Here is a 14,086-nt window from a genome sequence, read left to right on the forward strand (position 1 = left end):
GACGGAAAACTGAATTTGTTGGTTGGCCTTTTATTATAGGCAGATGCAACGGTCAGCTTAGAGCAGCGGAAAACTTCACCATTTAGGCTAGTATATGTCGGTGGGAGGAATGTGTGTGTGTGTGGGGGGGGGGGGGGGGAAGGGTTGCATCATGATTTGTCACAAGCCACTCATTAGTTATGATGAGCTCATGTGACGATGATCTGCCTGCTAATTATTTCAGATTGAAATATTTCATCTATCGGGATCATTCTTGTAATGCGTCTATTTCTTTAACTTTTAACCATGCACAAAAGTTGCGCTTGCAAAAGTACCCTAGCTATGAGGCACTAGGGTCTCCTTACTTGTGAGGTAAGTCTTTGCCCCCTCCTCCGCAAAGGAAATTGTGACTTTCATTGTTATGTGTGCTTTGCTAGGTATCCACTTTTCTATACCACTCCCTGTTGTAGTTTTACATGACCGTGTGGGGCGGTTGTAAAGAAATCTGATTTCCTTGCTCTTGTTTACTAGACCTAGAAGGGACAACCAAAGCACTTAGCGCGAAACACTAAGCGCTATATAGTTTATCATTTTCGCAATTTTAGCTGGCGTGCACCACTGGTGTTGCGACGTACAGTCAGCCCAACGTCATTGAGTCGCCTCTAGCCACAGACGCAGTTCCGAAGCGTAATAAGCGATTGTCCGAGTTCATACATTCTCCTTAACCACTGCGACGTAAGCTGCCACTTTTTTAACTTAATCGGCAATTTCGCTGCCAGCGCCGACCTTTTCATTACTGCTGCCCACACACGCTGCAGGTAGGAGGAACGCAGCTAAAGTAGCGTAGAACGTAGAACTTTTTTCGGTTACAACCTTTCGGCCGACGACTGCTGCAGATGAAAACCCATTGCTCCCAGCCATAATTGGTTTCCACATGAAACGACGCCGTGCACTTCCTTTCCCTAAATTTGTCTTTTCTTGCTCAGTTCAAGTAATCAACTGTTTAGTAACTGCGATAAACATTTCTTCATAGCAAGAGAAGTACGCACAGTTCAGTGCACACTGGAAGTAAACATACATATATAATTTTTTTGAGCAGGCATTCTACTTGTTTAACATTTATCTGTGATGCTTATTTTGACCACCGTTGACTGTAAGTACCTGTTATTTTCAGCAGCATCATAGTCACTTGGCAATGCTTTAATTCTTGAAGTTAGGCGAAGCACTCTGAGGATTCTTGTTTAAAATCTTCTCCCAAGCCTTCAAAATGCAGCTCCACAACACGGCTTGTTTACTGCACGCTTTCAATTTCCTTCGTTACTTTCTAGCAGACAGAAAGCGTGGGTTTACACAAAAGAATGTGAGCCACCATACCCGTTGCGGCCAATGTTACCCTAAAAATATTTCTTGGCCAGAAAAACAGAAACGTTGGCCACTGCTATAACGACAGGGCAGCCATAATTTGTGCTGATGTTTGTGCGTCCGTTTGCAGTACTGCCGGAACGTGGGCCTGTCATTGAGGGCGTGCGTGGTCGTTACCAGCTGGGTGACGTGCTCAACGCCACCTGTCGATCGCGGCCATCGAAGCCGGCGCCCTTTCTCAACTGGTTTGTCAACGGAAAACCGGTAAGCGGTGGTACTTGGCAGCACGGGATGATGCCCGCACGTACCCGCAAATGATTCCTGGAGTGCACGTTGTGAACAAGAAAGCGCTTTTCCTCTCATAACGTCGCACTTGATAGCATGACTACACACAGGGCCGACGTAATGCTGGCCATTTGTGCGATCAAAACCTGCACTTTGCAATCGAAAGATGAAAACTGTACGGTATTCTTATGTTCGGAAGCGGCGTTTTAGCCGCCATGTCTGGTGTGCTGAGCGCGCTGTTATTCAGCTACGTTAGCCCATAGCGCATAAAGTTTACCGTAATGATGCAATATAAGATATTGTTGGTTGTAGATCACTGATTTGTTCACATATCTACATCGCCACCGGTTGTGAATATTTTATTGCGGGAGCCATATTCGCACAATAGGCAAACAAGGTAGCCTAATTCTCCTTAATTATCAACGCTTGTCTATAAACACGTTATAGTTTCCTTTTTTTTTCAATTCCTAAACTACTTGAACCACAGCGATGGCAAGTGAGTGACACCAGTGACTTCTGAAATTCGCCTAATGTCCGACAAATATAATGGTAAGGCATTTAAAAAGCGTCGCCATCAATTTGTCAGTGATAGTATCACTGAATATATATACAGGGTGTTACAGGGAAGAGCAATTTTTTAAAAATGCGCTTTCGGAGGTAAAATTGCTTTTGTTGCCTAAGTGATCAAAGACCGTGGCGGGTGCTATTTTTTAGATCAGCTATTTATTGAAATAATTAACATGAATGTGTTAATTACCTTTATAGCTATTGCAATTGGGTGCATGATCGTAATTTGAAACTTGTATAGGATCATGAGTAAACTCGATATCTATCATTATATTTACAAACACTCAATTGTGCGGAGAACTACTGCGCTCAGAACCTCAGCTCTCCATCGCTTGCAGCGGACTCCATGCGGCAGCTAAGCTGTCACCACCGGGATTCTCACAAGGTGGTTACATCACCATGTCTCCCATCAGCGAAAGTCACGACGAGCGGACAAGCGATAAAGGATCAAGCAATGAATCTGCGTGTACGGGATTGGGTAAAGTGCGAGAGGACACCGCGTGACTCGACTCAGATCCGCTCTCGGACCTTCATTCGCTAATACATCATCGCCTATCCGCCTGTCGTGACGTAGGCTACCGAGATGAGCAGGCCTTGTCAAGATCTCGGTGGTGACGGCCACGGTGCAAGATATATGTTTTCACCGAGGTGACGGCTGAGCGCCGCAAATTCGAGTCCCCATGTTGACGTCACAGTTGTACATATCGCAGGCGCTTCGCGCTTTATGTGCGGTTCGAACGAAAGGTGGCTCGCCGTGGACGCTGTCTGCGTGCAGCCTCCTCCCGCGCCGAATGTGTTACTTGTCATTTACATGTTAGAGCGCGTGGCCGTGACGTACAAAAAAATAAATTTGTTGTCTGGAAGCCCGCTATATTAAATTCGTTTGGACCGCATTAGCATCGGCTGTTTTATCTTTTCCACTACTTAACATGACTTCAGCTGCTCATGGCCATTTTTCGACGGCTGAGAGAGTCGACATGGGAATTGCATACGTGAATGCGGATGAAAACCTCACTTCACACCCATGTCTTTATACTGCACGACACCCCGATTGTTGCATACCACCATTTCGTTCGTTCAAAACGGTGTTCAATCGCTTTCGCACGATCGGAGCGGTGCCTCAAAGAAGAAGACGTGATCATGTTCTGAGCGAAGATTTTGAGGCCGACGTCATGCCCTACGTTAACTGGAAGCCACAGACGAGTGAGATGATCTCTGATGGATCTCGAAGCTGTGTCGCTCCAGTTTCGAGAGTGTTGTCGGGGAGCGCCCGCCGCGCTCCTCCCCCACTCAAAGCCCCACTAGCCTAGACAGCTCGCCGCTGGCGTCGCGCGGCCAAACTTAAGCTTGGGTTCCCTATACTTCGGACCCGGCTTCTGTTTTCTTCGGGACATTTCTGCCATCGGGAAACATCCGCTTCTACACCGATGTCAAAGTTGCACACTAAACTACCCGTGCGGCGACTCTGCTGCGCCCCAGCTGGACAGGACAGCACGTGTGAACGCGCGCCGCCTCCAGTCTCAGAGGTCACGCCGGTGGCGCCGGCGCCAGCTACTCCCAGCAACGCCACTTCGCCCTCTCGGCGCTGTAGTCGCGCGCCGGAACTTGAGCTTGCGTGTGAGGTCTAAGACAATGGGTGACGTCAATATAGGGGCGTGACTTTGCGGCTCTCAGCTGCCGAACGGAGCCTGTTGCGCTTGAGCGCTGCAGTTCTCCGCACAAGTGAGTTTTAAGGCAAAAACCTTTACTGCCTCTTCGTTGGCGTCAGCAAAACTGTCACGCCTTTGCGGTAGCTGTGACTGGTTGAGCCGGGATGACGTCATGGAGGTCTCGATCAATCACAGAGCACCACCACAGAATGCGCGAATGCCTGCCGTATATGGCCATATGTCAATCAATTATCAATCGCTAATTACTAATCAATAGATTATTAAGCAATTATTACTAATAGATCTATAATTGCTAATTATTATTTCATCATTATAATAAATAATTAGTGAGAGCTACGTAAAAAACTAATTACTCCTTAATGCCGCGCTCCTGGTAAAATTAACCACACAACAGAAAACGTAGAACAACAGTGAACATACAAGGAGCGCGATCTCGTCGCTGCCAAGCACAATTCACTGCATTACTGCACTCGCAGAATGTAAAAGAGTAGTCGCTCGCTTTACTTGTAGCAGCATTCATCGATACATGCGCAACAGTCGCGTAGCAGAATGCAGCACTCAGGCTTTCACCTTTCATCACTTTAGTCGCCAAGCATCCTCGAATTTTTGTAAATCTAACGATGGATATCGAGTTGACTCATGAGCCTCTACAATTTCCAAATTACAGTCATGCACCTGATTGCAATAGCCATAAAGTTAATTAACAGATTCAAGTTAATTATTCCCCTAAATCGCACATCTAAAAATTTTCATAGCATCCACCACGGCTTTTTATCACACCGCGCAACAACAAGAATTTTGCCCTCGTAATCCCATAATTTCGTAATAAATGAATATGTGTAAGCGCTGGTTATATTCCGAACATTTTTCTATAACCTGGTTGATGGTATGGATATGATCGATAGTAGAGTACCATTTTCGAAACCCTGCTTGATTCTTTGCTTGATTGGAATCCAAGGTTGTCCTGATTCTATTAGCGATTACCTTGGTAAATACCTTATACGTAACAGACAGTAAGCTGATTGGTCTCTAATCTTTTAGGGCCTTAGCGTCCCCTGTCTTATGAATTAGGGCAATGTTTCCATTCTTTCATGGTTCCGGTACTGTCGATGACACCAGGCACTGCGTATACAGGGTGGCCACTTTTTCTAGCAAGATATCGCCCCCCCCCCCCCCCCCCCCCCGTTTTTCAACAAATCTATAGTTATCTGATCCTCTCCAGCTGCATTCATAGATTACGAAAAAGCATTTGACTAAGTAGAAACCCCGGCGGTAATGCAGGCATCGCGAAATCAGGGGTTAGACGAGCCATACGTGAAAGTGCTGGAATATATATATATATTGGCTGCACAGCAACCATAGTTTTGCATAATGAAAGTAACAAAATTCCCATAAATAAAGATGTTAGGCAAGGAGACACGATCTCCCCAGTACTATTCACAGCTTGCTTAGAGGAAGTATTCACACGCTTGGAATGGGAGCAGTTAGGGATAAAGGTAGATAGAGATTACATCAGTAATCTGCGATTTGCTGATGACATTGCCTTGCTAAGTAACTCAGGAGATGAACTGCAAAAAAAATGATTGGTGACCTAGACAAGAAAAGTAGAAAGGTAGACTTGAAAATCAATATGCAAAAGACTAAGGTAATGCTCAAGAGCCTCGGGAAGAAACAGCTGTTTACGTTAGATATTGAAGCACTGGAACTAGTGGGCGAATATTCCTAGTTAGGACAGGTACGTAACCACAGATTCGGACCATGAAAAGGAAATAACAAGAAGGATAACATAGGGGTGGAGCGCATTTGGCAAGCACTCACTGATTATGACTAGCAGCTTACCGTTATCGCTCAAGAGGAAAGTATACAACAGTTGCATCTTACCTGTACTCACCTATGGGGCTGAAACGTTAAGGCTAACCAAGAAGGTTCTACTTAAGTTGAGGACAACGCAGAGGGCTATGGAACGGTAGGGGTAACATTAAGAGGTAGGAAGCGTGCAGAGTGGGTCAGAGAAATAACTCAAGTTACTGAGATTCTAGTGGAAATTAAGAAGAAGAAATGTACATGGGCAGGACATGTAGTGCAAAGAGAGGATAACCGATGGTCGCTTTGGGTAACTAACTGGATTCCAAGGGAAGGAAAGCGTAGCAGGGAGCGGCAGAAAGTTTGGATGGGCGAATGAGGTTAGAAGCTCGCAGGGGTCAAGTGGATGCAGCTAGCACAGAACCGGGTTAATCGGAGAAATATGGGAGAGGCCTTCGCCCTGCTGTGGGTATAGTCAGTCTGATGATGATGATGATGATGATGATGATGATGATGATGATGATGATGATGATGATGATGATGATGATGATGCCTCTCATATTTTAAAAGTTACTTAAATTCTTCCCTGTAGCCCCCTATAGTCTGCGTCTTGTGTTTTCAGCGTAGTGTGACATGCTTGTAGGCTGTGCATGGTAAAGCTCGCAGGCACAGTTTTGAACCTATTCGGGTTCAAAGGATAATGGGTACACCCACCATCAGTAGAATGAATGCAGCATATAATGCACATTATGAACTTCGGAATTTATGCTTTATTAGGGTTTCACGTCCCAAGGCGACTAAGGTTACGAGAGACGCCATAATTGAGGGTTCTGGAAAGTTTAACTACTTGGAATTTGTCAACTTACACTGAAATCGCACGTGTACAGCACACGGGCGTCTTGTTTTCTGCCTCAATCAAAATGCAGCCGCCGCAGCCGATATTCGATCTCGCATCCTTGGGCGCAGTAGTCGAGCACCCTAACCACTACACAACCGCGGTGAGACGCTGAGAAACTACCATTGCTGAAATTCTCGGGAAAAGTATTGCGAACACATTAAAGCACCACTGTAATAATGTAGCAAACGTTGAGATTTATCTGAAATGTGACTAGACTTTTTAAGCCATCAAATATTTGGTCACCTTCATGACTTCGCTTTATTCGGCTTCTTGGGGTAGTGTAAGTCCGTAGTAGCTGTTGAAACTTAGCAGGTCATATTGTGCGACGAAGCAAAAAAAAAAAAAAAAAAAAAAAGAATCTTTCTGAAGGAAGTCAAAGTAGCACTCTGCACAAAATCTCCGTTTAGTCATGTATTATATTCGAATATTCCCACCTGCTCCATTATGTCCAGAACTGTCAGTTTTGCAGAGCGCACCCTGCTTAAACAAGGCAAATATCAAAATAAGCATAGACGGTTCGTTATATAATTCAAGCTCCTCTCCTTCGCGTCGTGCTTTCTTCCTTTCCTGTCGGCTGCATTTTCACTTTCCCGCCGCTAAAAGGCCCACTTGGCTCACTGGGTTTTGCTTGTCATCGCAGTGATGTCCTCAAGGTCTGAAACGGGAGAGATGCGAAAGGGTCTAAATGTTTAACGCTCCAATGCCTCCCAAGAAGCGCATTACAATTTGCTGCCGCCACCGTCTTTTCCTTTTTCTCCTTACCGCCTGTAAAGCGGATTTTCTTGCGCCACTCCCCATCAAGTGCCGTTCTGCAACATTTGCTCGACGTAGATTCACACTGAGCTTGGGCATAGAGAAAGAATGGTTTGGGTAGAAACGACACAGAGACGGCTGTGCGCATGTATAATGCAAGCCGCGTCTCGGAAAGTTGATATGAATGTTTGAGGTGTTCTAAGGGGGTCTTTCTTTCTTGTCGCGACCCGGCTTTGGTGCGAATAAGCGCGTTGGTGGCGGGCACTTGTCTCGCCTTGTTCACATTGTCGTCCGCTCTTGGAGCGTACTCTGGCTTACGACATTGTAACACTCTTTAAGCTTTCCTTTTTTGTTTATTTTGAGAGTATAGCTTGACAATGTTTTCCGAGTGGCAGGGCATAAAGCAAAGACAAAAAAGAGCAATTTCGTTTATAAAATGAAATGGGGAGCGGTACATCAGAAAAGAAGAACTTCAATACAGCGCAAAAATATATTAAGGATAACAGAAATATTTCAAAAAGAAATAAAAACAAAACGTATGTATCACAGTAGGGGCGCCAATCATCATCCCGCCTTAAAGGGGGCGCTCTTACGACTGCTTCATGCATCCGAGCTGCAAACAACCGGCGCACAAATTACTGCGCACCTTGCAAACAGATGTAGTCAGGAGAACAGTTATTTCCTCCACACGTTAACATGCTCACGCATATTGTGTTGTTGTTTTTTTAACTTTCTTGTTTTCGTGCCTGCGTTATGAAGTTTGTTGGGATTATGTAGTACAGACAATCTTTAGGAAAATATTACCGAGCAAACATGTGTACGTTACGTGCTTTAAATATGTTTTCGGGATCCTGCGTGGAGCGTCAGCATCCGATAAAAGTTTAGGCGCACTAAAAATGACGATATCGAAGGCATTATGGCACAGTAACCACGTGTACCCAGAAATATCCGCTAGCGTGGAGTAAGACCCATTAATTTTCTTTTCGTTGTAGACGAGTCTTTTCAAAGCAAATACATCGTACGTCAAGACTCATGAGTACTGTGATGGATTTCATGCAGGCTGTGCCTACAGCTGAACGAAATGTCTAGAGAAATAGCGGAGCCAACACGGCTACGACAGGAAATTAACAATCTTAGGCACACCAGCACGCAATATTTTGATAATGATGATGATGACGGCGACGACGACGACGACGATGATGATGATGATTGCAACCACTTCTTTTGCCGGCTACGACAAAAATATTTTAGCCTTCCCGAAGCCGGACATGCGATATTAGGGGGTACCAATTACGCAGATGGCTAACGCGCTAGCTATGAAGCGTACTACATTGTAACCAGGGTGAGATGTCAGCTGCTAAAACGTTCATCGCCATTTATTAGTCTTTAAACGGTGCCCCTTGCCTTGCACGAACCACGTGTGGCAATGTCGATGCACAAAGGCTCTAAAACCTCCTATGAAATGACTTGATCTTCCGCAGTTGCAGCGAACATCTCTATGTGCCGAGGTGTCCTATAGCCAACACGTTACATACTTACAGTGCCGGCCAGCGGTCTCGTTTCCTAGAGAAAAAGCTGCTGCCCATGTATGACTGTCGAATCCACTTCTTTTTGACCTATGCTGTCGAGTTCCAGCATAAGTAAGGTGAACTGCTTTGGTCCGCGAAGTTCTATGAAGTCATTGAATGCGCTCACTCGGCTTCGAGAAGACCAAGCATATCTACCAAGCGGGAGAAGACCAAGCATATCGGGCCAGGCATATGCACCAGGAGGTCGGGCGTGAGCGCTTTGTTGACTTCAATTTTGGAATGGGCAGCAATGATCTACGGCAGCGCTTCATCTGTACCTCGGAGCTGGAGCTTTTCCGTGAGCATCTAGTTTTGTAAAAGCATACTAGGTTAGTACACCTGCACGGAGTTTGTAGGCTGAGATCCCTTCACAGCATTTTTAGGCACTGAACGACCGTTTTCCTGTCCTGGCGGGATGCCAGCAACATCTTGCTTACAAGTCCTTTTTCGCCATTTTCATCAGCTTGCGTCAGCCAAGAAACATCACCTCTACTTTCCTGCCTTCATGTCGTCTTTACTTTGCCCGCCAGATTTGAACCGTCTGAAGGAGCAGCAACTTCCAAAGGGCGGTCATTGACTCATTGATCATGTTGTTAACCGCTAAAGATTGAAGGCCAAGCTCATAAACTGAGGTCGCACAGTTACTTCCTTTGCCCTATCGGCTAGGACATTTTAACTAGTATGACGTCAACTGTATTTCTCTATTCGGTTGTATTGGCTTGTTGGTTTTGGCGATGAGATTGTTCAGAAAGATTGGCTGCGCATTAATTTCTTCAATGGTTTTCTGAATCTTGTTGTGATACATCTTTTTTGTAAACGCGTTGTTATCTATCAGATCAACGTAGATGTCCCTCGTTATCAAGCCAGCCAGATTGTACTCTCTAGATAGGTTTGTCAGTGCGAAGTATCGGTCTTATTACATGCCTAACTCTATTACGCAAAAGATTCTTGCACAGGCTTAGGTCTTTCAGTCACCTTTAGAAAACTACGTGTGGATCCCCCCAAAAGTAGCATCAGTGGACCCGGACAAGCCTCCAAGCAGAGCCTTGTATCTTGTGCAACAGAGCTGTCCTCGAATTCAGCGGTTGTGTATTGGTAGCTCCGGCAGTGGCTTCTGTGCATGCGGCTAAGGCTCATTTCCATCTTTCCCTGACTGATCGTATTTCTTAAGAACAACAATATCCAAGTCTTATTGCGGGCTTTGAAACTGCCGCCTTCTAATGAGCAGTTCCGCAAGCCATGGTCTCGACGGTTGAATGACAAATCCAATTTTCTAAAAAGGCCGCTTTGTTTCCGTTAGATAAAGCACTCAGCCAGGCCCACATACACGCGTCCAGCTCAAGATCCCGCTCAAGTGTATCCCGCTCACGGTCCCGCTCACGGTCCCGCTCATGAAGGTCTCGGTCTCCAGAGGCAGTGTGCTCGCTTATATAGCCTGGAAAAGCCGTTGGCAGTGAAACTGTCCAATCAAGAAGCAGCACGTGACGGCGGCCCGAGAGGTCCAGTCAACGAGCGTGCTGGTAGTTCACTTCAAATCGGCCATGGCACGAAGGTGACTCGCCGCTGGGGAACTGGCACCTGGGTGTCTAGAATTTAAGGCATGTTTCAACACGCACCTCGCCAATACTTTTTTGCAGTGTATTGCTGCCTTGCGAAGCAGCACAGGAGCTTGCGAGAGGGGAGTATCAGCAGGAGAAACTTGACGTTCGGTTGACCGGAATCCGGGTGGCTTGCCCGTGCACAACACAGTTCACTGGCCGGATGGCGAGGGTGATGGCGAAGATTTCCGCCTTGGCCCGATGTTCGGCTGTCAGTGAAGCAATTGCTATCGATTTGTGATTGTGATATAGAAGTTTCATATCAAAAAATTCCGGGTTCTGAATATGCGGCCACATTGACGTATTTCGCATTGGTGGCGTTCTTGTGACTTCGTCGGAGTAGTGCTACTTGCGCTTCGCGTTGGTCTTTGTGATTTACTCGGTGTATGTGAATTGGGGTCAACATTTTCGCCGCAGATCTCGCATGTTTTCTGTGTTCCCGCTAACTGGTAGATTTCCCTACTTGTAATGGTATTTTGTTTTTATTGAGATGGTGCTCTTTGGGATGCGGGAACCACTTCTTGTATGATTGATTCCGTTCCTTCTTGGTTATGCGATGATAAGGAAGGACATAAGCTACGCGGCTGAGAACCAGCGCTTGCACGAAGTGTATACGCTTTTCAAACTCATTTTTCTTCCTGGGAACGGTGATGTGGCATATCATGCCGTGAGTTGAAGCCTCTTATCCTTATGGATTTTTACGGCGCGACTGGTGCAAAGGGTGCTAGGGATTCGCATTTCTAGAATGCGAATGACAATGACCACTCAATAATATCATCCTCCAGGGGGAGGTTGATGGTACTGAAGCTACAGTAATTCATGCCGTGAACTCGAGTCATTTAGAATTTTTCTAGGGCGCATTGCTAGGCGACTGTTGGTGGCGAAGACCTCGACGAACGTCACGGCCTTCTGCAAGGCCTCTTCCTTCTGCTCAAGCAAATCCTCGGCGGTCAGAATGGTGTGACAGTGTGCGCACAGGATAAATCTTGTACCGGGTAGTACCTGCAGCCGACGAGTAAAACCGATAATTGCGGCGTTGAATAGAAGGAAGAAGGTGATTGAACCTTGCTTATTGCCCTAATTTAGCTATTGGATATTGTCAGGTCGGGTATTCTCAATGCCAACAAAAGGCGCTTTGTCAGGAAGGTTATGACGTAACTGAAGATCTCTCCGCAGCCGTGAGTGGGAACTTGAAAAGGATGACATCGTTAGGAGCATTATTGAAAACAGCCTTTGAATGAAGTGCCAAAATTGCGATTATCACCCCGAGAAACGTTGGCGATGTCTTTTTTCTGGAGCAGAAGGAAAGCAACTTCCGTGGAATCGAGTAATCTTCTAACGTGGCATGAGAAAGCACTCCTGCACGAGAAGCGCACTAACACGCGATGTTTCAATAATGATAATGATAAGAATTTCCACTTTCAGAGACAGCAAGGAAGTTCCAACAGTCGTAATAGCAGTGATTAAACATATAACCTTCTAATTGGTTTTTTTTTTTTTTTCAAAGCTTGCATCTACTCGTTGCAAATGTCGAGCACCACCGGACTCCACCCGTACCGTCTTCATCTGAGCCTCAGTGTCAAACCTTCGAGTCAAGGCATAGTCACAAGTCTATATCGTTGGTTAGCTTATGTCGACCATTATTGAGCTTCAATATTTACTTTCATTAAGTAACTGCAATTATTTACTAACTTTGATTTAAAGTTGACCCTTACGCTCACGCATCAAGTCACATGTCATTAGCTCATTTACGTTGATTATAATTAACGGGAGTAATTAAAACTTCTGTATAGTTGCAGTTAATTAATTATGTCTGATAAAAAAATTTCAACATTGCTCTACAGCATCAAGTCATATAGTGTCGGATAGCTTATATCAAGTGCAAGTCGATGAGAATAATTACAGGTCCTAACGAATTACCGTTGATTTCTCAGCTGAAATAAATATCGAGATTTATGATACAAGGTCATCAACGTTAAAAAGATCTGGTCGAGTGGAATTCAAAACCAAACACTAAGCCATACAAAACTGGGATATCACTCTCCTAAACCGGTTAAATCATGGCTAAACCACTCCCAATTTTATTGTTTTTCTTCTCTTTGTCTTTTACGCGCACTACGTAGCACGCGTTATTTTTCGCTGCAGACATTGTGCGCGCCGCACAAGCTAGAGCACAAACTGTGCAAGGATTGCTGCTATGCATGATATGTGCTCATACACACACACATCACTGCAGACTGCAGTGGAATATAACTGCCTACTGTCAATAGCTGCGGCGCCCTAAGGCGCGCACTGAGTGGGCCGCCCATGAACCTTCGCGCATCTACCGCAGGCACCGTCTCACCAGGTGACCCGGCAGGGCCCGTACCGGCGCGCCAACGCCCTGCAGGCGTCCGTGTCCACGCTGCGCTTCCAGATCACGGCACGGCACCTGGCGCACGGGCTGCTCAGGCTCCGCTGCTCTTCTTCCATCAACAAGAACCACTCGCGGAGCAGCCAAGAGCTGCTCATCGGCACGCAGAGGCACCCGGCCACCGAGAAGAGTACGCACACGCCTAAATTGCATGACGAAAATTTTCTACTTATCTTAGTTTGGTTTCTAACGCTATCGCATTAAAGACCCCATTCACGATAAAATCTGGCGTCGTTGTCGGCGTCAGCGTCGAAGTTGTAAGCGAAAACTCACAATCATGGCGAGTGGCAGCTGAGATGGCAGCGCCCTGATTGGACGCGTAGGGTTTCCTGACGCTACATTTAACAGAAGTTGCCAACTCGGGTACTTTTTTTTATTATTGGAAGGTGACATCAGGATCGGCCTTCCAGAGCCCTTGCATTTTGAAGTGGTTCTTTCTATGTTGGTTGGTAGCCCACTTACAGGCGGAGCTTAAATGTACTCCATTATTATTTTCACCTTTCAATAAGCGGCATCTTTTCTTCGCTAACGCTCACAGTTGCATCCCTTGCACCGAAGAGTGAAAAAACAAAAACAAATACAGGATCGAATTAAAAAAAAAAATTTATACCTTCCCGGCCCTGCACTGTTCATGCATGCTTTTGTTATTCTGCAAAGTGGCAATGAATATGTGCATAAAGCTAAATGAAACACTTTTGAGATAGAACAGCTGATATTGCTGGCCAGTTGTTAATTGTGCGCGCTGCAATCAAATTTTATTGAAACATGTACTGAAAACAACAATGAGCAACACAAACATCTCATAAAAATAGGTGAAATATCCAATTATTGTTACTTTACAAGAGAAGTCTGGGCGCGAATAGGACCTTTTTTCAACCCAGTATAAATAAAAACGACCGCAATATAATGACTAGATACAACAAAATCAAATAGGAGATGAATAGCGACATAACGGAATCTATTACGAACTGAATATTTGTACTGATAGTCGCTACATGCGCATATATTCGTTGAATAAAACAGGCAACCGTGAGTAACAGTGCAGAGCCAGAGACGACTTTGCGTAGTGCTACAACTTACAGATCCAAAGATATAGCTGTTAAGAGGCGAAGCCCAATAGTACATCTAGGGGTCGCTGGTCGGGGTCAGTGCCACAGTTTTGCTGGTGGTGACACAAAACAATAAACTAG

At 45.5% G+C, this 14,086-nt stretch overlaps 1 protein-coding gene across 1 annotated transcript in view; it reads left to right on the top strand.

The window, feature by feature from the left end:
- LOC146197944 (uncharacterized) overlaps positions 1 to 14,086 on the top strand; it is a 33,244-nt gene that overhangs the window by 4,075 nt on the left and 15,083 nt on the right. The window contains exons 4-5 of the mRNA XM_084591827.1: positions 1,472 to 1,605; positions 12,816 to 13,026. Of these exons, the coding sequence (XP_084447953.1) occupies positions 1,472 to 1,605; positions 12,816 to 13,026 (345 nt within the window). The remainder of the gene's footprint in view (positions 1 to 1,471; positions 1,606 to 12,815; positions 13,027 to 14,086) is intronic.

Source organism: Amblyomma maculatum, chromosome 2 (assembly GCF_055883805.1).
Source record: "Amblyomma maculatum isolate TAMU_Amacu chromosome 2, ASM5588380v1, whole genome shotgun sequence".
NCBI lineage: Eukaryota > Metazoa > Arthropoda > Arachnida > Ixodida > Ixodidae > Amblyomma > Amblyomma maculatum.